Source organism: Pipistrellus hanaki, assembly GCF_964339955.1.
Source record: "Pipistrellus hanaki genome assembly, chromosome: 16".
Classification (NCBI taxonomy): Eukaryota; Metazoa; Chordata; class Mammalia; order Chiroptera; family Vespertilionidae; genus Pipistrellus; species Pipistrellus hanaki.
Window position 1 is genome coordinate 32,695,177 of NC_140518.1, and position 23,843 is coordinate 32,719,019.

A 23,843-nucleotide genomic window follows, 5' to 3' on the forward strand; every position below is an offset into this window, starting at 1 on the left:
TCGGTGATGAGTCTAAACTCAGCAGGTAGCCTGGCCCTCCCCGGAAACTTTCCTTGTCTTTAAGGCCTGCCATTCCTTCTGCCCGCGGTGCGCCTCCTGCCTGGGAAGATGTAGTGATTTGCTGATGAGCTCTGGGGTACAGCTTGCCACACTCATCCCCCTTCTTCTGGAGACAACACGGATTTCCTTTTGGGCAGTCACCTGCCCCCACGCGTGGGCCTTGCGGTCAGGTGTGGCCCATGCTACTTGTTTGAGGGGTGTAGACACATGGCCCAGGCCAGGCACGCACACATCGGCACAAGCTGCTCTTCCTCACTACAACGAATGCAGCAGGAAAGCACCGCCTTCGAGCTGTCCACTGAGCACTGGCTCTAAGACTTGAGTTCCTTTTCTCTCTGCCTCTGATGCCAACTTCATGGAATGCAAGTCTGGAGCTGTTGCTGCCACATCACACCAGAGGCTGAGTCAAGAGATGGTTCCAGTCACATCTGTGAGCACCTGGGAGCAGCCCAACCTGGGGGCTGCTAGATTGTGAATGCTACTGACTGTCTTTTGCTTCCCAAGCCAGTTTAGATCGGGTTGGTCAATTTGGAGGCTATCCTCTGAGGCCTCCTCAGATGTCACCTTCTTTGTGAAGTGTTGGCAACCCTTCATCCCCACCCCCACCCCCAAGTCAGGAGCCCGTCTCTTGCAGGTCTGCCCCGTGGCTCCTGCACTCTGTACTTCTGGGCACCAGCCTCCCAGGAGAGGCTGCAGTCGCAGGGGAGAGGCTGTGTGCGATGCTTGCTGCCTCCAGCCCGAAGCCTGGGCCAGGCTGAGCAGCCCTTCTGGAGTCAATGTCGCGGCCACTGGTCACACCTGCTCTTCTCCTGGGAGGGGAGCGCTGCCGCCTTCCTTCTGGGGACAAGGCAAAAACCTAACACAAGGCTCGGCTCCTTCTAGGCAGGCCTCTCCCTTCTTAACACGCACAAGGAGACCCATGTTGGCAAACACGTATTGCTTTATTTAGTGTTTCTCTGGATCGCAGAAGTGTCAGCAGTGGGCCGAGACCCCGGAGGCAGGGCAGCTGCGGCCCAGGCTCTCTGGGGAGGCGTGAGGGGAGCTGCAGCAGAACGAGGGATGCCCCTGCAGCTCCTCCCCAGGGTCCCGGCACGGGGGCAGCTCGGGGCACGGGAAAAGCCTCACATCCCGGAAATGGGGCCAGTTATGGTGAGTGGGGTATTTGTCACCAGAAGGCATGGACTCAGGCAGAAGGGCTTCTCCTACCTGGTGGCCCCCAAAGGTGATTGCTGGTCAGGGAGCCACATGCGCCCTAAGACATGTGCCTGTTTTCCGGGGCCCTGGTCCTGGGGGAGGCAGTGAGGTGTACTGGGAGGACAGGCTGCAGTCCCGGCTCTGCCCCCACCTGCTGGGGAAGGACGGGAAGTCCCGCCCCTCTCTGGGCTGCCGTCTCCGGCTGTCAACCAGGAGGCTGGCCTCAGTCTCCCACATTTTGTGGCTGAGACGCCTTCCCCACTCCGGACTCAGGCTGGGCTGATATTGAAAGGACATTGTTAAGGCAGAGAAAGGGGGCAGGCAAGGGTGCTCTCAGCCCCAGAGGATGCGGGAGCGGCCGCAGAGGATCCAGGTGGGCAGACAGGCAGGCAGACGAGGCGCCGCCGAGGGAACAAGGAGGACAGAGCGGCCTGAGCAGGAAAGAGGGCACCAGGCCCAGACCGCTCCGCCTCTGAGCTACGTTCCCTGCCCGGCTGGAGTCGGGGAAAACACATCCAGTGTGTCTGGGGGTGGGAAATGGCTAAAAAAAAATAGTTTCCTATAAAGCATCAAAAAATCTCAGAGAAAACCTCAGCAAAGTTCCCTTCTCTCAAATATTTGGCATCGACAGTGGGGCTGGCGTGTGTGCCTCTGGCCCCGGCTTTCCTATTGCTGTGGCCCGGCCTGGCCCACTCCTGGGCAGCTCCCCGACCCCTCCCTGCAGCGCCCTCAGGAGGGGCGAGGAGGCGGCGGGAGCTTGTCGTGGGCTTCGAGGTGTCCCTGGGTCCCTGTCTGGAAGCTCGAGTCTTTGGTAACGGGAGGGGAGAGAGGATAAGCGAAGCGCTGGGAGGTGGGCGGGTCCAGGGGCACCTTCATCACCGCGAGTTCAGCCGCGGGGCCACCTGAGGGGAAGGGAGAGCCCAGTGTGAGCGGGAAGCAGACCGAGGCCGCCGGGCGCGTGTCTTCCTGGGTCAGGAGCCTGCGGCGGAGCCTGGTCCTGCTCCCCAGCCGGAGTGGGCCTCTCTTCCCGCCCAGCACACCCCGGCCCCGTCTCCCCGCCCCACGCTGCCATCTCTATGACCCTCTGCACCACAGGGGCTCAAAAGGCCCCTCACTCTGGCCCCAATGGGCAACAGGATGATGATAGGGCTGGTATGATACCCAAGCTCTGCCAAGACGCCTTGGTCGCCGGAGGCTCCACCCCAGTCCTAGGGCAACCCCTGTCCCAGGTCCCACTCACCACAGCCAGGTGACCGTTCTTGGCCTTCGTGATGAGCAGCTCTGAGCCGGGTGTGAAGTCGATAATGCCGTCCCTGCCAGGGCCCCCTGCATACGTGATGCTGGAGGGAAGGGTGTGTGTGAGGACTGCCCCCATGTGTCCACTCAGCCCCTCGCCGTGCCTGCCTGCCTTACCTGCCCTGGTTGATGTTGATGTTGTTCACACGGTCAGCGCTAAGGGCCATCTTGGTCAGTGTCTCAATCACATGGTCACTCTGCAGCACCACATCCCCCTGGGGGCCAACAGGGGAGGGTTAGGCTCTGCCGTGACCTACAGAACCCCCCCCCCCCCCCCCCGCCTCCCCTCACCTTCTGCTTATTGTCCTCGCGCTGCACGTGCAGCACAAAGAGGCTGTCGCTCAGGCTGCTGACTGAGATTCCTGAGGGAGAAGGGCAGAGGTCAGGGATCAAGGTCAGCGCAGGGGCCTCCCTACGAGCCCTGGACTCCGGCTCACCGGTCAGGTTGGGGTACTCAATCCTCTGCTTGACTTTGGCATCCTCCACGATGACCACGGCGTTGGGCGTCAGTAACAGTTGCCGGGGTCGGGGTTTGTAGCCCTTTCGGTCATATTTCACCACGGGCACTGCGTACTGAGGACAGGAGGTGGGGTGAGGGGCAGGGAGGGGCTGAGGGGGCTCCAGGGACAACCCCCTCGCCCTCTCCCGGGCCCAATGCCTCCATCCCTGAGGTCTCACCTGGATGGGCTCAGTGCCCAGGGCCTGCAGCACTTTGGAGCTGATCTCGTCTGCACCTGCACCGGGTGGGGGAGAGAGAAGTCAGCAGGAGAGAGGGGGGACTAGACGGTGATGGAGGGTTTGACACGGGAGTCAGGGGCTCACCAAGCCGTGTGCTGATGAAGAGCCTGGGGACACTCTGGGGGTAATTGTCCTTCTTGCCCTTGAAGATCTCACTGGCCACGGCTTTCTGATGCAGCTGAGGAGACAGGGGCGGGAGGAGGGCTGTCAGACTGGAGCCTATCAGAGCCTCAGAAGCTGAGACAGCCTCATTCACCCTCTTTCCGGCCCCGACAGCAGGAGGCTAAGCCCTGCCACCAACACCCCCATGGACCCTCCTCTGCCGCACCCCCGGCTCCACCCACCAAGGCAGAGAGTTCCCCGGAAGGGTCCTGGCGGCATTGTCAGGGTGCAGGCCCTGGGACCCCAGTATTCTGCTTCAACGTGGGATCTTGAAGCTGACCGATCGCTAATACTCCAAACTGCTGCAGGTTACCTGAGTGGGCGGGTCCTTAGCATCGCCCAGGATTGAGTTGGCAAATACAAGGCACATTGACAGCCCACGTCTGTCTCCAAAACCACGGCAGACATTGCCAGCCGGTGAGACTGCAGCTGCACCTTTCAGCACAGGCCGCTGGGAAGCCTCTGCTGTCCAGTGGAGTTGGCCCGGGTGAACCCTACTTTCCACCCACAACTACTCCAGCTTCTGCTTCATACGTGAGGCCAGAGAGGGGCTGGGGTCCACTGAGGTCACGTGGTAAGTCAGGAGTAAGGTGCTCCCCCGGCTGGCACTCTCCAAGTGGCGCCACTGCCCCCTGGCCAGGCCACACCTGCCTCTGGCTCCCCGTACCTGCTGCTTCCACTCGGGGCTGATGCTCCGGCAGTACTTCCACACCATGTTCTTCCTGCACAGCTCCCGCAGCAGCTCCGAGGCCTGTGGGCGCGACACAGGAACATCAGGGCCCCGGGCAGCTGGCTCCCTCCCCTCTGGGGCACCAGGCCTAGGCCCACCACGGGGCTCTGGCCTACAACCCCTTCCATTCCCGAAGGGGTTTCTCTCCAAGGCCCGGCCCCAGCTCCACTCCCCTGGGGAGCCCTCTCACTGCTCCTCTGGCCATGCTAATCGGGCCCCTCCCGAGTGCGTGGAAAGCCCCCGTCGCAGGGAGGGCCGCGGACCTCACGCAGGGCCGGGGGCGGGGTGGGCCAGGAGGTGTCCAGGACGTTCCGGGGCAGCTGCCGCCGCAGGTTGAGCAGAAAGGAGGTGCGCACGTGGTCCAGGAAGAAGGCGTTCTCGGGGCAGCGGGGTGCGTGGCGCAGGATGAAGCCTCGGATGAGCCTGGGGTGGGGATCCCAACGGGGATGGGGGTGAGACGTCTGCAACGGACCCCCGCACACGTCCGGCTCTGCACCCCCCGCGGTGCCCCAGCGCTCACCGCCGGATAGTCTGTGCTGCCCACTTCCTCTTGGCCGCCTTCCTCCGTCCCAGGGTTCCCCGCCACCAGGACTGGATGCAGATGGCTGTGGAGACCACAGATGGCTGACCTCTCCCCCCTCCCCGGGGTGGCCCACCCTGGCCCCAGCCCCTGCCCCCGAAGACCGCTGGGCCCGAACCTGAGCGCTTCACCCGGAGGAACTTCTGCCGCCAGTGGAAACCCCGCCAGGAGGCCTGGATCTGGGTGGCTGTGGTGGGAAAGAGAGTCAATGGCCGGAGCTCAGGGCCAGGGGGGCCTGGCTGCCAGAGCTCACCGAGTGGCAAGGATGAGGGAGCCACTGAGTGAGAGGACAGTGAGGAGGGAGAGTAAGTGAAAGCAACAGGAGGCAGCACCGGAATGTGGGAACACGCTCAGCGTGTGTACCAAGGATAGGACAGATGGCTGGGGCTGGGGCTGGGGCTGGGGGGGAGGAGGGCAGCTGATTGTGGCGAGGCGACTTCCTGAAAAGGGAGCCCAATGCAGTGATTTACTTCCTGCTCCCCAGATGGACCCACCGGGGCGGGAAAGGGGGGGCTCTCACCCAGGCTCTGCCTCCGGACCTCCAGCGCATCCTCTGTGGCAAACAGCGTCTTGGGGAACCGGATGAAGATCTTGGTCCTGGGAGGGCAGCAGTGATCAGCCCCTGGTTGGCATCCCCATGCCCTCAGGACCCCAGGAGTGGGCACCACTCACCTGCCCATCTTATACTCTTCTGGCTTATAGCCGAGGTGCCGGACCAGCACAGCCACCCCGTCCTGGGGCCGGCCTGCCCACGTGGGCCATGTCTCCGGGCACAGCGACTTGTACCTGCGGGGCAGGAGCAGACATGTCCCGGGCTCCCACCTCAGCCACCACCCTGCCCTGGGGACCACACCAGCTTCTCTGGGCACCTGCTGGGAGGCTCCCTAAAGGGCGGCTCACAGAAGGCATGGGAGGTGGCTCTGTTGTCTCCACTATAACAATGAGGCAGTTATATTCTCATCTGCCTAAGGCCGTGGGGCTGGAAAGTAGCAGAGATGGAATTCACACCTGACTGAGTCCCCAGACCCTACGTCAGGATAACCACAGAGCTGCCCTCTCCTTTCTGAGCGACAGGAACTCTGTCCTCAGAAGCGTTCACCATTTCTCCTGGGGACAGATGTGTGGAGCCTGCCGCCTGCCACGCGCTCTGTGAGGCCAGGCCTGGGGGGAGGGTCCTCGGAGCCTGACATCAGGCCTGCAGCTGGAAAGGCAGCTCCGAGCCTCCCATCCTGGCTTTGCACCGGGGCGGAGAACCCGTCTCCCCTCCCAGGGCCTACGGGCTCCTACCCTCCGGACCCGTCCTGGCGGAGCCAGGCCCGCCCCCACCTCTGCAGGAAGGCCTCGTATTTGCGGCGGTAGGCAAAGCCGGCTCTGCGCACGCGCAGGTTCTCCATCAGTCCCAGGTACTTCACCTGGTGCCGGATCAGCACCTCATTGAAGCGGCCTGGAGGGGGACAGGGCCATCAGAGGGCTTCTGGGGACAGAGGGCCCAGAGGCCCGCCCACAGGCCACGGCGGGGGCCTACCGGGCTGCTTGGCGTCGTTGGGCTTGATGCAGCGGATGTAGGCGGGCTCCTTGGACTGCAGGATCTCCACCAGCTGCAGGAGGCTCATCTTGAACTGGGTGGCCACCTGGTGAGCCGAGGCGATGGGCGGTTGGCTGGAGCTGGGCTAATGCCTCCGACTCCTAGCACAGCCCGTCCCTGGGCCCTGGGGCAGAGCAGCAATTCCCACAGCTACCGCCTCCCCTGCTGGGGCCTTCCTCCCTCCCAGTGGAGGGGCCAAGCCAGGCCCACCTGCCTCACCACAGACCTCACTGAGGTCTAAAACGCCAGAGACCTCAGTGTAGACCCTCACTGGGGTCTAAAACCCTGCTCAGGCCTCAGCACAACCTCAGTCCTTTGGCAAGGACTCTCTTTCTCCTAGAATTCCAGGGCCACTGTTCCCAACAATGTGTCCTACACCTATACGTTCAACCACCAGCCCTGTACCCTGCTAGGGAGAGCCTTCAAGCAGACTCGCAAGCTATCGAGGCCCCATTCGTCACAGGGGCGTAGGCCTGTGGTTCTGGGAGCACCAATAGGGGCAACTAATTCCGTGTATGGGGGAGCGGGCGTCAGGAAAGGCCTCCTGGACATGCCCCTTCACCTAGTTTTAAAGGTTGTGTAGGAGCCCAGCAAGTGTGGCTCAGTGGTTGAGCATCGACCTATGAACCAGGAGGTCACGGTTTGACTCCTAGACAGGGGACATGCCCGGCTGCAGGTTCAATCCTCAGGGAGGCAGCCGATCAATGATTCTCTCTTATCACTGATGTTTCTCTCTCTCTCTTCCTCTCCCTTCTTCTATTAAAAAAAAAAGGTGGGGGCAATGGGGAGGATAAGGTCACATATGTAATACCTTAATCAATAAAAGAAAAAGAAAGGATATGTTCAGCGGTTAAAGCAGCATTCTGATACACCAAGGTTGTGGGTTTGATCCTCGATCAGAGCACATATAAGAACCAACCAACAAATGCATCAGTAAGTGGAATATACCAACGTTTTTCTCTCTCGCTAAAAATAAATAAATTAAAACAAAAAGAGGATAGGAGCCAGCCAGCCAGAAGGAAGAGCGGAGAGAAAGGCATTCCAGGCAGAGGGCAGTCTGAGCAAAGACTTGATGGACACAGTGAGCTACAAACAGGACAAGCAGAAAAAGGGGTGAGAGGCAGGCAGAGGGCAGGATCAGAGCAGGACTCAAGAGTCACCCCAGGGAGTGTGAATTTAAAGGTGAGGGAACAAGGGAGCCACAGGGGCATGTGGAGTGAGGGAATGATAGGAGCTGACCTGCAGTTTGGAGTATCCCCACGGCAGGTATGTGGGGGATGCTTGGTAAGGGCAGGTGAGCAGCCCGGGGACCAGGGAGGAGGCGGGCTGGCTCAGAGGAGAGAGGACGAGGCGGACAGGGAGCAGTGGTGTGTGCATGCACACCGACAGAGCGCACACAGATGCACACCACAGGAACCAACACACACAGAAGCTCGTGTGCACATAGCCACGCCCAGCTCCTGCAGGCACTCGTGCACGTGCACACACATGCCCCCTGGGGCCCCACAGCCTGCACACCGTCTCTGGGCGCTTCTTGTCACTGAGCTCGCTCCGGTCAAAGCACTGGCTCATGATGGGACTCTCCGAGCGGCACATGGTCTGTGAGGGCAGAGCGAGGGATCAAGGTTGTCGGAGGACAGATTCCTGGCGCACTGGCCATTCGGGGCCAAACCTGGAGTCCTCCCCGAGTCCTCCTCACCTCCTTCAGGTTCCGGAAGAGAAGGTCATTGTTTTTATCCAGAAACCCTGGGAGGAGAGAGCACATGTGAGCTGAGGAAGAGTCCCCCTCCCTGCCCACTGGGGGGCCCCAGCCCCAGAAGCCTCACCGGTCACGCTGTAGGTTACTTCCCCCGCGTAGTGCAGAAGGCGGAACTCCCCGCGGCCCAGAGATTTCCTGGTCCGCTGGTCAGCCAGCTTGTGCCTGGGGGTGACAGGGAGAGGAAGCTACAGCTTGAGGCCTGAGCCATGCTCCCCGCCTGCTGAAGAGTCTGAGAGGAAACAGACCTCCAGGAAGGAGCAGGCATGCTCAGAGCGCACAGCCCACCCTGCCTCCCTGCACAGAGGTGGCCACGGGTCCAAAGGAGGTAGATGGCCTTGCCCAGGGCCACACCCGGGATGTGGCCCCCGCTCTGCATGACTGCTCAGAGGGTTGAGCATGGCCCACTATGTTTTAAGAATAGAATCTGCCCCCAAGAGATTAGTTACTAGTAAGTCTTAAGCATGTGTATACCCTTTGGCCCATTTTCTATATTTAAAAAACAATGCTCACTAGAGGATACATGTTTTTTTAAATTCTATTTTATCTTATTACTAGAGGCCCAATGCACAAAAATTCATGCAAGAGGAGGCCTTCCTCCCCCCGGCTGCCGGCACCCAGGCTGGCTTCCCTCCTCAGGCCCCCGCCAGGCACCGGGGACCCGGCTGGCTCCCCTCCTCAGGCCCCTGGCAGGCACCGGGGACCCGGGCTGGCTTCCCTCCTGCCCAGGCTTCATCAGGAAGGACGTCCGGAAAACATCTGGTCTAATTAGCATATTACCCTTTTATTATTATAGAAGATTATTATTTTTTAAGCCTCACTCGAGGGCATGTTTAGAGAGAGAAAGAGGGAGAGACAGACAAACAGAGAGAGAGAGAGAGAGAGAGAGAGAGAGCGCCATCAATGTGAGAGAGAAACATCTCCCAACGAGGGTTTGAACCTGCAACCCAGATATGTGCTCTGACTAGGAATCGAATTGGCCACCATTTAGTGCAGACCAAAAAGCTACGTTTTGTCTTGAACTGTTATTTAGAGAGAGGGGAAGGGAGAAGGATAGGGAAGAAGAAAAGGAGGGAGAGGGAGGGAGAGAAGGAGGGAGGAGAGAAAGAAACATTTATTGGTTGCCTCACATACATGCCCTGACTGGGATTGAACCCCCAACCTAGGTATGCGCCTTAACTGGGAATCAAACCCACAAACTTTCAGTGCACAGAATGACACTCCAACCACTGAGCCACACCAGCCCAGGCCCATTTTCTACTTTTAAGAACTATTTCAAGCAACTAACCAGAGACACAGGCAGAGGGTTAAGGCACAAAGATGTCTGTGGCAGCCTTGTTATCAAGCACAAGCTGGAGGCCTCCAGAGGCGGGGTAAGAGCCATGGGCTATCTGTGAACTAGAGCCAGGAGAGCCAGCATTCTGAGGAACTCTCCTGACGATACAGGAAAATACTGAAAGATAGAACACTATCCTGAGCCTTCTACAGTAAGCCCTCACTTAGTATCACTGATGGGTTCTGTGACTTTAAATGAAAGGACACATAACAAAAAGCAGTTTTACCGAGAGGCTGACTGATATAAACAAGAATGAAGTTCCCACAACATCTCATCAATGGTATGACAAAACAACACTGAATGAAACAACATTCTCAACCACGGGGGAAAAAAAGGTACAGAAAAGGCAGGAAGGAAATGCCTCGAATTGTTAGCAGTGATGGCCTCTGGGTGACAGGACTACGGGTGGCTTTTGCATACATTCCAGCGTTTCTCTAATGAGCAACGTTATTTTTACAACCAGGAAAAGGGATTTACGTACACGAAGCAAACACGCGTAGGGCTGTGGCATTTGCAGGCCTGGGACTGGTCCCAGCGGGTGACTTACTAGATGGCAGATAACCTTGGGGAAGGACTCCGCTCTGAGCCTCGTCAGAGGAGCAGCACCAGGAGCGCCTCCCGGGCGGCTCCGGTCAGAGTCGGTGTGCACAGACCGTGCGGGACAGAGCTGGCAGCGGGGCTGCTTCTCCCTCGCCCCACTTTCAGGGACGAGTTAAATAAGAAGCTACTTCCAAATAAAGGAAGCTAAACAATCTCAGCAAGTTTCTTTCCCTTTTTTTTTTTTTTTTAAGTATGTTTTTACTGATTTCAGAGAGGAAGGGAGAGGGAGAGATTGAAATATCAGTGATGAAACAGTATCATTGATCAGCTGCCTCCTGCACGTCTCACACATATGCCCTGACAGAGAATTGAACGGTGACCTCCTGGTTCATAGGTCAATGCTCAACCTCTGAGCCGCGCTGGCTGGGCCTTCGCAAAAAAAGAACGAGGAGGGAGCCACGCTCCTGGCTTTTCCTCTGGGGCTGTAAGGTGAGCTGCGGCTCTGGGCGCCTCCTCACTCAGCCCTCCTCTGGCACCTCCTGGGGCTGATGGTTTAATTGCGGGGGGATCCCAGGCTCCCGCAGGTTCTACGGGAGTGAGCCCTCACCCCCACTCACGTCAGGAAGTGCGGGTGGTGCTTGATGGTGTCCTCCAGCTTCTCCAGGAAGGTCAGGTCTGTGGCCTCCCCAGGGCGCAGGCACTCCTCGTCCTGGGGGTGTGGCACAGAGTGATGGCCGTGTCAATGGCGGGGCCGGAGAGGTAGTTTAGGGGCACCATGCAGGAGGCAGAGACACGGGGGAAAGGGGAAGATCGAAGGGACCTCCTGGGGACGGCTTCCAGATTAGCCGGCACCTCCCCTCACCCTCATGCAGAGCCCTGCCCTGTCCCTGCTCAGCCCCAGCGCTGGCCCTCCGTGGACCGGCGGAGAGGAAGGAGAAGGAGTGACGTCCTCCACCCGGCCCCCACGCGAGGCCCTGGAGGAACAGACGACTCACCAAGATGGAAATGATGCCCTTGAATTTCTCCTCGACCAGATCGCAGATGATCTTGTTGTTGAAATACTGGACAGGCTCCCACTGAGGGGAAGGGGAAGGAGGGCGTCACACGGTCCAGGGGGCCCCCCGGGGACGGACCTGGGCTTCCTGGGAACCCGCAGGCCGCACTCACCGCGATGCCCTCCGCCTCGTACTCCTCCTGCTCTGACTTGAGGGTGAGCTCGATGAACAGCTGCTGCAGCTTCTCGTTGCAGTAATTGATGCAGAACTGCTCGAAGCTGTGAGGAAAGCGGGGGAAACCACAGGAGCTCGAGGTGGCCACGGGGCAGGGTGAGGGGAGGAGGGGCCGGGCCCCTGAGCAGCTCTGGAAAGAAACACTGTTCAGGACCCAGGACGCCGGGAAACCACTGACAGGAATCGGAGAGGCGGGCAGACGGAGGAGAAGGCCCGGGACAGAGAGACGAGAGGATGCCAGGCAGGAGGGAGAGGGCACTGACCTGTTGTTCTGAAACACCTCGAAGCCATAAATGTCCAGGAGCCCGAGGACTGTGGTGCTCCGCCAGCTGGGGCTCTGGGCATCCTAGGGGCATTCAACCAGGAGCGTGGGTGCCCACGCCTGCGAGTCCCCAGCGCCCGGGCCCAGGCCGCCCTGGACCGCCTCCCCGCTGCCTCGGGAGCAGCCTGGACCACGCCCTCACCTTGGAGGCTAACGACCTGTTGATCTTCCCGACCAGCCAGGTGAAAGTGCGGCTGTACACGGCCTTGGCCAGGGCGTCTCGGGCGTAGGCGGCCTGCTCCAGGTTCAGCGGGCTCAGGAGCTGCACGTGTGGTGACACAGGGAGACGAATGCTGAGGCCCCCTCCACCCGCCCCTCTGGGTTCAGGTCGAACACCAGGAAACTATGCGTACTTGCCCTCCTGCTGGGGGGGGGGGGGATCGGGCCCAGGAGAGAACACAGTGACCCCACCAGAGGGAAAGAGGTACGTGGACAAGAGGCCCCATTCCTAGAGATCACCCTCCTGTGTGGCCTTGGCCCGACCCCTGTGCCTCTGAGCCAGCTCCTTCCGTCCTTCCAGCATGGCTGAGGGCCAGCTAGCGGACTGGGGGAGGGGGCAATGCTGGCTGGGGGCTGCCTTATTCCTGCACCCCTACCCCCACCTCCTGAGGCGAAGGCCTGGCTCACCTCTTCGCCCTTGGCGATGATCTTCCTGTGCGTCAGGGCTTCCCGAAACGTGGCGCTGTCCACGCCAAGGAGCTGTCAAGAGGCGGGGCGTGGTGAGGGTGTCCTCCCCTCCCCCAGCGGCCCTGCCCTCGCCCTCTGCGCACCCGCTTACCCTGGTCAGGTACTTGAACTGGTTCTCGCTGGTGACCTGGGCGTTGCTCTCCTCATCGGCAGCAAAGTGGAGGTTGCCCAAATGCAGGACGCTGGCCACGATGCTCAGCAGGTCCTGGGGGACAGGCAGGGGCAGATGGGAGACCCAGGAGGGCACCCGGGGTGGGGGGCCGGAGCAGAGAGTGTTTGCGAGGAGAAGGGGGATCTGAGCAGATGGGGCGGTAAGAGTGGGCGGGGATCTTCAGGGGGTGACCCCAACAGAGGCCTCACCTCCACTTCGTCCTCCGTGAAGTTGATGACCGAGAGAGCCTTCCTGACGACCTTCCAGTCGTTCTTGTCGTTGATGGAGGAGACTTTGGCACACTGGCCCTGGAGGAGGGGCAAAGCTGGGTGGCCAGCCCTGGCGCCCGCTGCTCCCGGGGGCACCGCCCGGCCACCACCTCACCTTCACCAGGTACAGGTAGCTCTGGGGGTTGCGCTCCAGGCCCAGCCGGCGCAGCGTCTCCTCCTCGCCCCCCTCCAGCAGCTGGTAGAAGATGTGGAAGTTCCGCTCCCCGTGGTTCTGGTGGACCACGCGGGACTTCTCCAGGAGGTAACTGAGGATGTGGCCTCCCACAGGGGCCCCCTGTGGGCAGGACAGAACGGGGGGCCGTTCAGGGGGATGGGTGTGGGGCCCCTCTTCCCCTCTCTCCCCGCCGTCTCGGGTCTAATCCCAGTGCTGCCTCTGAGTGCACGGGACCTGGAAAGTCCCCGGCTGCCTCAGCTTCTTCCTCTCAGGATAGAGGACACTGACCCCCATCTACACGTCAGCTCCATCCGGACGTACCACAGGCCCCTCAGACCCCACAGCCTGAAACCGCGCTGCGCTCGGCTCCTCGGCCAGCTCCGCTGTCTCCATCTTGGCCAATGGCTACTTCACCCTCCCGCGCGCTCAGGCCAAGGAGCCTGCAGGCCTCTCATCCCCTCAGTCCATCAGTCCCGCGGCCTTAACCTTCCCAACCCCACAGGCCAGCTGCTCAGCACCTCCACTGCCACCGCGCTGCTTCCAGCTGCAGTCACCGCCATCTAGATTATTCTATCAGCGTCCTTACTGGTTTCCCTGCTTCTCTGACCACCTCGTCTCAACAAAGCAGCCAGAACGGCCTTTTTCAGAGGAAGTCAGATCCTGACACACTCTGCTCCCAATCTTCCAATGGCCGCTTTCCACTTGGAGTTAATGATACAATATATTGAAAGAGCAGCTGCCCCCACCCCGTACCTTGTTTTTTTGTTTATTGTTTTTTTGCCATGGCGACACTTGTCACCTACATCACCTTTTTCTGTTTTCTGACTGTCTCCCCTAAAGGCAGGGTTTTTGTCCGTTCTGTCTCAGTGCTGCAGTACCAGCATCTGGCACAGCGCCTGGCACATAGCAGGAGCTCACCAAGTGCCTACTGAACGGACTCCCGCCCTGCCCTGGCGCCCCACAGGTACCTTGAAATCAAACTGCACGTCCATGTACTTCCCGAACCGGCTGGAGTTATCGTTCCGGAGGGTCTTGGCGTTGCCGAAGGCCTAGGAGCAGACGGGCATGAGGGTGCGGCCTTCTGCCCCCGCCTCCCCCCTCAGAGGCCGCGGGCCCTCACCTCCAGCACAGGGTTGCCCTCACCTCCAGCACAGGGTTGCCCTCACCTCCAGCACAGGGTTGCCCTCACCTCCAGCACAGGGTTGCCCTCACCTCCAGCACAGGGTTGCTCTGCAGCAGCCGGTCCCGCACGGCCCCGCCCCGCTCAGGGGCCGGGCAGGTCTCGGCGTAGAACTGCAGCAGCCGCTTGGTGGCCTCCGTCTTGCCCGCCCCGCTCTCCCCGGAGATCATCACCGCCTGGTCCCGGCGCTCGGTGCGCAGCGCCCGGTACACCGTGTCGGCCACCGCGAACCTGGGGCAGAAGCCGGTCGGTCAGGGGTACGAGCTGGAGCAGCTGGTGGGAGTCCGGCAGGCGGGGCGGGGAGAGGGCACCTCCATATCTGCCTGGGGTTCTCTTGTGGGTGGGAGCTGCTTATACCCCCGAGGACGGGGACTGGGGAACCCTCAGGGTGTGGGTGGAGGAGGTTCTTCACAGCCCTGGAGGGGGGTCCCTCTCCATTTTGAGTATGTGCTGCCGAAGCGAGCGCTGGACACTGGCACTCTCAGAGGATCACTCAGGAGTGTGTGTGTGTGGGGTGTTGCAGGTCATTCAGGTAGAGGTTGGGGTCCCTCACAGGTAGGGCTGGAGGCCCCCAGAGGTAGGGGCCAGAGGGTCACTAAGGCTGGGGGCCATGCCAGGTGCCGTTGGGCAAGTAAGCCATGAGTGAGAATGAGCTGGGTGGGGGCTGGGGAGGTCCCGAACAGATGGGGCTGATCCATCTCAGCGGGGATGGAGCCGGTCCAGGGTGAGGTACTGGGGACGCCTCACAGCTGTGGCCAGTGCTTCATCCAAAACGGGGAGTCCGTCAGGGTCGTTTCAGAGTGCGGGCCGGGGGGGGGGGGGGGGGGGCACTCACAGGTGGGGCGGCACCTCGTAGAAGCTGACGCCGCGGTAGCGCTCCATGTGCTGCCGGCTGTAGATCTGCAGGTCCCGGTAGGGGTTCACAGAGACCAGGACCGGGCCGATGTAGGTCTGGGGTGGGGGGAGGAGGGTCAAGACTCTCTCCCAGAGGCCCCTGCTGCCTCTCTGCCCCTCCGTCCTGCCTCTGCCCCCCCCCCCGCCTCCCCCCTCGGGCCTCACGTAGATGAGGTTCTCCCGGAACCGCCGCCGCAGGTTCTCGATGAAGGCCGCCTCGCTGGTGAAGTTCTCCAGCAGCACGAAGTCCTGCACCCCCACCCGGTCCCGGGCGGTCAGGGCGCTCTCCATGGTCACCCGCACCCCGTCGCTGCCCAGGGCCTGCGGGGAACGAGCCACGGGCAAGGGTGAGGGCCAGGAGGGTAAGGTCAGGTCACGTCTCCCTCCACCACAGCCTGTGGGGCTGAGTGGGCCGCCAGGGGCAGGCGGACACGGGACACGGGAGAAGGACTACGCTGTGTGTACACGGGGCCTGGGCGGTGGGAAGCCGGCACATGGGACACTGAGGACACAGGCAGGTCACCCAGATCAGAGACCTCATGGGGGCAGGGACCGGGACACAGACCCCGGGGCACAGAGGACCCAGAGGACAGAGGAGCGAGTCCACTGGATCCGGGGAGGGGCTAGTTCTGTGTAGAGGAAGGGGGATCATGAGAAGGAACTCCTGGAATCCCAGAAGAAAAGCTCTGTTGACCTTGGACAAATCCCCTCCCCTCTAGGGTGGCTTCCGCCTGAGGAGGAGGAGCTGAGGGAGACCAGGTGACTCCAAGGCCCGCTCTGGGCCACAGGTGACAGGTGTTGTTGGAGGACAGATGGCTCCGAGTGAATTCTGGCAGGGTAGGCCCGCCTCTCCCACCCCCACCCGCCAAAATCTCAGGGGGAGAATCTGGAGACCAAGCAAGAGGCCACCCTCAGCCCCTGTGCAGGAGCGGGCCGCCCAGGGGCCTCCGGTCCAGCTGGACTCCACACTCACCCCCTAAGCGGGCCGCCCTCCTGAGCTGGGCCACACCCTCCCCATCAGCTGCCAGCTCCCCAGACACCCTCCTCCTCTGGGAGCCCAGAGGCCTCAGGGGGCGGGGGTTTCACCGCGGAAAGCCCAGCTGCCGCCTCCAGCCGCCTGGGCCCCCAGGGGGGAGGGAGAGGGGCCGGCTGGCGGGGGGCTGTCCCCCCAGGACACACTCTGCTGGGGCTCCAGGAAACTGATATCCAAAGTGTCAGGGGTCCGAGAACAGCAAAGGGGGCAGTGGTGGCGGTGGGTTTAGATCCCAAAGCTGGCAACAGGTCGTTTCCCACCCCAGACCCCCCCAGACCTCTCGCCAGGGGGACCCTCTGGGTCTGGCCAGGGGCCTGCCACGCCCCGGCCTGTCCCTGCCTCCTCCGCCCCATCCTGCCCCGGAGCTGCCAGCAAATCTGGCCGGAGCCCCCGCCCCTCCGCCCCCCCGCCCCCTCCGCCCCCGGGGTGCCGGGTCCGAGCGCTCGGCCTTCCCCGCGAGCTGGGAGCCGGGGCCCAGGCCCGCGCGCCCCGCGGCCCTCCCGCCTCGGCCTCCTCCCCCTGCAACTTCCCGGGACGTTTTTCCACCCGAATCCCTGCGCCGCGCCCGCTTCCTGGCGGGGCTGGGCGCCGCCGCCGCGAGGCCCAGGGCCGCCGGGACCCCCGCCCGCCCCGCCCCGCCCCGCTCACCGACGCCCGGTAGCGCATCCTGCCGCCGCCGCGCCCCTCCCGCCGGTGCTCTCCCCCCGGCTCCGCCGGCGTCAACGAGGGAGGGGCCGCCCCGCCCCCGCCCGCCCGCCCCTCCGCGGCCCGGGCTCCCCCGCCCCGCCCCCGCCCCCTGGGCTCGGACCGGGGACCCGCCGGTGGGGTTGGGGTTTGGGGGGCTGAGGGTACTCTCGGGGGGGGACGCGGGGCGGGGGCCGCGGGCAGGGCGCCGCCGGGGCCGGGGTTTCCCGGAGGGACGTCGTTGGCTCCGGGGTGGGGCCCGGAACCCGCGCGGCCGCCGCGTCTACACCGGCCCGGAGCCCACTTCCGGGCGGGGACTGCCCGGCGCCCCCGGAGCCCACTTCCGGGCGGGGTCTGCCCGGCGCCCCCGGCGGGCGCGGGCCGAGGGCTGCGGCGGGGCCCGGAGGAAGCGGGACTTCCCTCCCCTCCCCGGCCCTCCCGGCCCGGCGAAGTTAAAAATAGAGCGAAATGCCCAAATACGGCCGGCGCCCGGCGGGCGGAGCTCCGCGGCCCGGCCGCCCCGACCCTCGCCCCCGCGGGGGTGGCCGCGTCCTTAGCCCGGAGGAGCGCCTTCGCTCCCCGTCTCCGCGGCCGGAGCCCGGAGCACAGGGGGGGCCGCAGGCGCCTGGCCCGGAGCGGGGCCGGCCTCCGGGAGGTCCGTGTCCCACCGGGAAGCCCACGCCGGCTTCCAGCCCGGGACCAGCACCCTCCTCCTCGGTCCCGAACCCACAGCCGGGGCCTGGGGCCCCTCCCTCCTCTGGAAGGGGCCTCCCCTCTGGCCCCTCCAAATACCTCCACACGTGGTGCCCAGGACACCCCCTCCCACACCAACACCCCCCCCTGGATGTGGGGAGCACACCCCGAGGGCGAACCGGCGCAGGCCCGGCCTGGCGGGGGGCATGGCCGGAGCCTGCGGAAGGTGCGGGCTCACTGAGCTGTTTGCTGAAGCCCCTTCCCCCCAGGCCCGCACCTGCCGGAGGGGGAGGCCCAGCCCTAACGCCCCGCGCCGCCTCGGTGAGCGCCTCCTCCCTCCCTCCCTCCCTCGGCCACACCTTCGCTCCACGCGGGCCCGGGGCGGCCCCGGCCGCTGGGGGAGCCCCTCAGCCTGCCCCCGGTTATCACAAAGGCTCCAGGAGCACCCCCGCTTCCTCTCCCCCTGCAGCAAGGACCCGGGGCGCAATACTGGGCACCGGCTCATCCTTGCGGGGAGAAGGCAGCCCGGACCCCACACCCCAGGGCACCCCACCTCGGTCCCGGGCTCCCGGGGGTGGAGTGGGGTGTGGCTGCGGCAGGTGCGGGCTCCAGCCTCGTTAACTCGGGAACAACAGCGCGGCCGGAGCCGCGACCCGAGGGAACCCGCGAGGCGGGCGCCAGCTGGGAGATGGGGCCCCGGGAAGGGGCGAGGGGACCGGGTGCCACCGCGCAGCTGGGAGGTGGTGGGCGCGGAGGGGGGATGGGGGCGCGGAGGAGGGATGGGGGGCGCGGAGGAGGAGGTGGTGGGCAGTGGGGGATATGAAACCCCATCCACAGACCGGGCTCAGGGCGGGGGGGGGGGGCGCCCCAAGGTTCAACTCCAGAGCGAGCGGGGGCGGAGAAGGGGCTCAGGGGGAGGGAGGGGGTCCCCAGCGGGGAGCGGGGGGCTCCGGGACCCCAGGGGCGGAGCCGGAGGGGGCGGGCCTCGCGGTGGAGTGTCCGCCCCGCCCGCCGCCGCGTCAGGCCGCTGGAATGAGGGGAATCCGCGCGCGGAGGGTCCGGCCGGCCATCCCCCACCGGGGCCGCGCCGCCGCATTCCCGGGATGCCCGCTGGCGCCCGCGGCCGCCGCCCGGCGGCGGAAGGAGGGGGAGTCTCCGCCGCTGCGTGGGCGGCGGGCCGGCTCCGGCTCCGGCTCCGGCTCCCGCCCCAGCCCAGCCCGCCGGCCGCCCCGCCCCCCGGGAGAGGAGTCAGCCAGCGGCGGGCACCCTGCGTCCTGAGCGCTGTCTTAGGGTGCTCTCTTCAAGCCCCCGGCCAAGCCATGAGTCTGTGTTGTTACTTCCATTCTACAGACGGGGAAACTGAGGCTGGCAGATGGATGTCTGATTAAGACGTCGGGACTAGTAAAAGGAGGGGTGGGATTGGAAGCGGGACCTCCAACGCTCACCAGTCACCCAGGGCCGCCCTGGAAGAGTGAGACCGGCGTAGGGCTGGCAGGTTCCCACACTTATTAGTAAGGGTTACTAGGCGTGACCTTTCTCGGTGACCCCATGGCTGTAGTGCCCAGTGCACCTGCTGCTGTGGTGTTGCTATTGACACGTAGACTTTAGGAGGAGCAGCTAGGGAGCGTGGGCCGGCCCTGGGCCTAGGGGCTGGGGTGCAGCCATGGCCTCTGAGTGACCTAGGACTCATTTTTCAAGGCTGCTTCGGGGTCTCCTCCCACCTGGGGAGATGTTTCCAGCAAACCTGGACCATCCAGTGCCATTACCTAGTATGGGCCAGGTGCCCCCAAGTCTGACCCCTGGAGAAGTGGGGAGGTCACTGGGCAGCCTCCAATGTCCCCCCAGCCCAGGGCCAGGGCCACGCCAGCCTGGAATGGGTGTTCTGCGGCCCCCCCCCCCCCCCATCACTGCTATCAGCTTACTTTCACTGAGGCAGCAGCAAGGCCTGTGGTGGCAGCCTCTCACCGCAGCGCAGTGCTGGGAGCAGAACAGGGGCTCCGTTTATAGCGATCACACACATTTTAGTCTGGGCCCAGGCAGCCCCACCAAGCACTGTTCCAGACTCAGGGGCACTGTTGTGAGGGGGGTTGGGGAGGAATGGCAGGGACTTAGGGCTCCACCTGATGCCTCACAGGGCTCCAGAACCATGGGCCTTTGGCCGGCAGACACCTCTCCCCGGGGGTCCAGCAGAGGTAAACAGAGTCCTCGCCCCCTGACCTACCGCCCAGTTCAGTGTCCTCTAAGTAGAGAGGAGGGAGGCACCTGGCACACCACCTGGCACCAAAGGGCCTGCCCTTCCTCCACTCCTCCCAGGAGTCACCAGCTGCTAAAACCTCTCCTCTGCCCTCCCCCATCCCTGCCTCCACCTGGCCTCCCTGCCTTCCTCCTGTGAATCCCTCTCCCCACAGCAGCCTGTGGTACTTACAAACACTCATGTTAATAGAGTGAAGGTTTACAGGCACCAGTCCATGTGCCACGCCGGCACCTCACACCCACTGCTTCTTGCATATGGACTCCAGTGGACCTCCTTGTCCTCAGTTTACCCTACTGCCCCCACCTTCTCGTGTGACCCTCTCCGGCCCCTACGCTCCTCATGCCTCCCCACCAGCCATGGCCAGAACCAGCGGCCCCCGCCCCTGCCACCACCAGCTGCCACACGTGGTGCTCTCAGCCTCCTGCCTTTGCACCTGCAATTTCCTTGGCCCTCGCTGCACTTCCCCTTCCCAACTGACTGGCTCTTAGTCATCCTTGAAGACTCAGCTCAGGTATCACCTCCAGAGCCCCTTTCGGGCTCCCTCCGAACACACAGCCCCTGGTCAGCCGCGCCCAGAAGGCTCCGGCCTGGCGCCGTGGGGGCTCCATAGCCCCCGTGGCCGCCGGGGGGAATGAATGAAGCGCCGCCAGCCGTGCCAGCCGGAGGCCGGAGGTGCGGATGCCCATTCATGGTCTCATTCACCCCGGAGCCCCCCGCGGGCCGCGCGCACTCCCGCCGGGCGCTGGCGGCCGGGGCGGGGGACGGGAAGGGGCGGGGCTCCGGCGGCGGCTCCGGAACCCGGAGGCAGAGCCCGGCCAAAGGGCGTGCGGGGTGCCCGCCGGAGAGACCCCGGCCCCGCCCGCGGCGCCCACAGCCTCTCAGCGTCCGCCGGGCCGGCCCTGGCGCCGCCGGCCCTGGGGTCCCGCACTCGCCGGGCCGACCCTCGGCCCCAGCGACCTCGGCTTCCCGCACGGCGGCTCGGGGTGGCCTCCGCCCGGGGCCCGCCCGCTCCCCGCCCCGCCCGCCGGCGGAGGCTCCCGGGCCCCGCGGCTGCTCCCGCCCCGCGCCCGCGCCCCGCGGACCCACCGGCTCGGCGCTGTCGGCGTGCGGGCGGGGGCCGGGCTGGGCGGCGTGGCCGGCTCTGGAGTCCGCGGTCCCGGGCACGTTCTCCCCGCCCAGGGCCCGCCCGGGGCCGGGCCGCTGCCTGTCGTCATCCCGGGCAGGGCCCAAACCCAGGCGCGCGCGCACCCAGCCGCCCCGCCCCGCCCTGGCCACCCGGCCCGCCCCGGGCCTGACCCCGGCCCTGGTCCGCGGGGACTGGGGGCCGCACACGCCGCCACCAGGTCCCAGGACGAGGGGTGCACACAAACACACCCCACACCCCACACCCTACAACTCTCTCTCTCCCCCTCCTTCCCTTTCCCTCCCTCCCTCCCTCCTTTCCTCCCTCCCTTCCTCTCTCCGCAGAGGTGGGTGGGTGGGTGCGTCTGATGGGGTTCTCCCTTATCGTCCTGGGGCCCCTATGCACCCCCTCAGCAAACCCAACCCTCCTTGCGGGCTGAGCCAGATGGGTTCTTCCCCATTTGTGACTGCCTCTCCCCCTTCACCCTCGGAGCCACTGCTCTGAGCCCACGGGAAGGGAAGGCATTGACTGAGCCCGTACTGTGGCCCGGAGCTTTGCATGCACTAGTCCTTTGACCTCAGAGCAGCCCCGTCACCTCTGTGCTATGCCCAGTTCTCGCAGCCCAGCGCACCGAGGATCAGGGAGCAGGAGGAGAAGGGATTCAAACCCAGATTCCCACTTTGAAAACGCTGCTCCTAGTGATGGTTACTAGTGGCGCTTAAAACCTTCCCCCCTCCTCCCCTTCCCCCTCTGGTCCAGTCTCCTCCTGTTCCACAGGGACTGGAACCCCTTTCCGCTGCTCACCTCTTCCCAGGGGTTTGCTGGAAAGAGGGCTGCGGGCCCTGGGGAGACACTGCCCCCCTTCCTCCCCCCTCGGCACCCCAACTTACAAGTTTGCAGGGTCTGTAGGGATGAACCACGCGGATGATCTCCCCGGTGGGGATCAGCTCCACTTGCAGTGCCATTCCGCCTGTGGATTGCCAGCGTGCTGGGCACTGGGGCTTCTGGGCTGAGGCCTGCCTGCCTGCCCACTGGCTATCGCTGTCCGTCCGCACAGCCAGGAATCTGGTCTCAGGCTGGGATGGCCACTTGGTTAAGCTTCAACTCCAGCCCCAGGGGATGTGTCTGGTCCAGCGCCTCAGGACACAGCTGGAGCAGCCCAGGTCTGATTGGGAGGCCTCTTGGCCCAGAGGGCTGGGGCAGGAAGAGGAGGGGCTGAGTGATGGAGGAAATGCCTGTTGTCCAGGTAACCAGAGCAGCTGATAGAGCCAGCCCTGGGGTACCCTGGGCTCTAGGTCAGAGGGTAGGAGGCCGCTCTGTGGCTGGGCCTCGGCCCCTGCCCACTCACCGGTGTCTGCTGGAGAGCACACTGACCACTCCCCAAATGAAAATGCACATTCTGTCCAAGCCAAGAGGATCCATCAGTGAGCACTGCCCCTCCTGCATGCAACGCACCCCCAATTTGCCTGCCTCCCACAGCAGCACATGAGCCCCTTGAGTTTGAAAGGCCAGGGCTGCTGGGGGCTGGCCATATTGGGAAGAGGGGCTGGCTGGCTGGAGAGGGAGGGGGGACACTGTGACTGCCCCCCTTCCCCCAGACTACCCTCCTCTGGAGCTTCAACCACTTGGCACGCCGATGCCTGGGGTCCTTGGCTGTGGGCAGCCTTAGGCCTGCTGGCTCCTTACTTTTCCATTAGCACCCTCAGGTGCCCCCCACCCCGAATGTTCCTGTTTTGCTATCTTTATTGTTGCTAAATCACCGCTGACACTTTCCTGGCCTGGGATTGAGCCCTTGGGTCTCCAGCCATTCCTTGAGGAAGTGAGAAGGGGAAGTGGCTGGGGGAAAGTGACCTTTCCAGAGGGAAGGCTGGCATGGGAGGGGTGAGGTCCAGCCATGGGCAGGCACCTTCCCCCAGGCTCCCTTCCCTTCCCTCACAGCTCTGCCCGCCCAGGAAAGACCAGCAAAGCTTCCTTCCTTCCTCCAGGAAGCACATCCATCCAGGGCAGGCTCATCCCCGGCAGCCACACAATGGCCCTTATCAGCCGCCGCGGAGCCAGGCCGAGACCAGCGCACACCAAGTCTCACATATTTCCTGTTTCCACCCAGTGGGTCAGGGCTGGGCCCAGAGCGGCCATATCCTGACTGGGGCCGAGAGGAGGGAAAGCGCTCCCCCTCCCCTCCCGCCTCACTCCTGCTGGACGCACTCCTGCCGGGCCAGGAGGGTTCTGTCCTGAGAAGGGGGCTGGGAGAGGGACGGGCAGTGAAGGCTTAGGGGGAGGGGAGGGGGGGGGGCATGCTCCACAAAGAGGAGAAACAGGGACCCCTGGCCTCATCAGCTCTGGAGGTCCAGCCCCAGGGCTGCAGGGACCATGAGGTGGGTATAGTGTTAGTTTGGGTGTTTTTGTGTGTGTACAATTGTTCTTTCACACATAGTTGTGAATAGTGCATTATTTTATTTTACAGACAATTGAGACTGTGGGTAGAGATAGAACTTCGATTCACACTGGTCTAACTCCTGTCTGGTCCTGCACGGTACCACAGCTGCCTCCATCGTCCCACTCCTGAGCTGTGGTCTGACAAATGCAGGGTAGTGGCAGCACCCATGATGGTGGTGCATGTGAGAAGGAATGAAGTAGCAAGTGCAAGGCTTCAGGATCTTTTTTTTTTTTTAAGTATATTTTATTGATTTTTTATAGAGTTAGAAACATCGATGAGAGAGAAACATCAATCAGCTGCCTCTTACACACCCCCTACCGGGGATGTGCCCGCAACCAAGGTACATGCCCTTGACCAGAATCGAACCCAGGACCTTTCAATCCGCAGGCTGACGCTCTATCCACTGAGCCGAACCGGTTTTGGCAAGCTTCAGGATCTTGAGGTGTGTGTGTGTGTGTATTGGGGGCAGGGATAGAGGTTACTATGGGAACTTCCGGGTAGGGAGCAGAAAGAAAAGACAGTGATGATTTTTTGTTTTGTTTTGTTAAGCCTCACACAAGCATATTTTTTCCAATTATTTTTAGAGTGGAAGGAATGGGGGGAGAATCGTCCATGTGGGAGACATTGATTGGTTGCCTCCCACACGCCAGAGGCCAGGGATGGAGCCTGCGACCGAGGTATGTGTCCTTTACCTGGGACCCTTCAGTTCCAGGCCTGATGTTCCAACCACTGAGC

The 23,843-nt window shown here is 63.3% G+C and overlaps 1 protein-coding gene across 3 annotated transcripts; it reads right to left on the reverse strand.

Annotated features, from left to right (window-relative positions):
• Positions 1-982: 982 nt before the first annotated feature.
• On the reverse strand, positions 983-21,827 carry MYO1C (myosin IC). 3 transcript variants are annotated; one of them, XM_084862861.1, is made up of 32 exons: positions 21,562-21,827; positions 15,050-15,205; positions 14,826-14,941; positions 14,023-14,221; positions 13,779-13,859; positions 12,751-12,930; positions 12,576-12,674; positions 12,307-12,420; positions 12,156-12,227; positions 11,671-11,790; positions 11,470-11,552; positions 11,145-11,250; positions 10,973-11,053; positions 10,595-10,686; positions 8,172-8,266; positions 8,045-8,091; positions 7,864-7,944; positions 6,286-6,391; positions 6,087-6,204; positions 5,433-5,546; positions 5,281-5,357; positions 4,879-4,947; positions 4,701-4,785; positions 4,444-4,603; positions 4,118-4,201; positions 3,373-3,466; positions 3,229-3,284; positions 2,988-3,123; positions 2,842-2,912; positions 2,668-2,765; positions 2,495-2,594; positions 983-2,156 (listed from the first exon to the last, which is right to left on the reverse strand). In XM_084862861.1, exons 1-32 carry the CDS (start codon positions 21,634-21,636, stop codon positions 2,130-2,132), a joined length of 3,192 nt encoding a protein of 1,063 aa, XP_084718987.1. In that variant the 5' UTR covers positions 21,637-21,827; the 3' UTR covers positions 983-2,129. The 3 variants fall into 3 exon arrangements, with proteins under 3 accessions (XP_084718987.1, XP_084718988.1, XP_084718986.1); XM_084862862.1 differs by lacking the exon at positions 21,562-21,827 and adding an exon at positions 20,635-20,788; XM_084862860.1 differs by lacking the exon at positions 21,562-21,827 and adding an exon at positions 16,566-16,689.
• Positions 21,828-23,843: the final 2,016 nt, after the last annotated feature.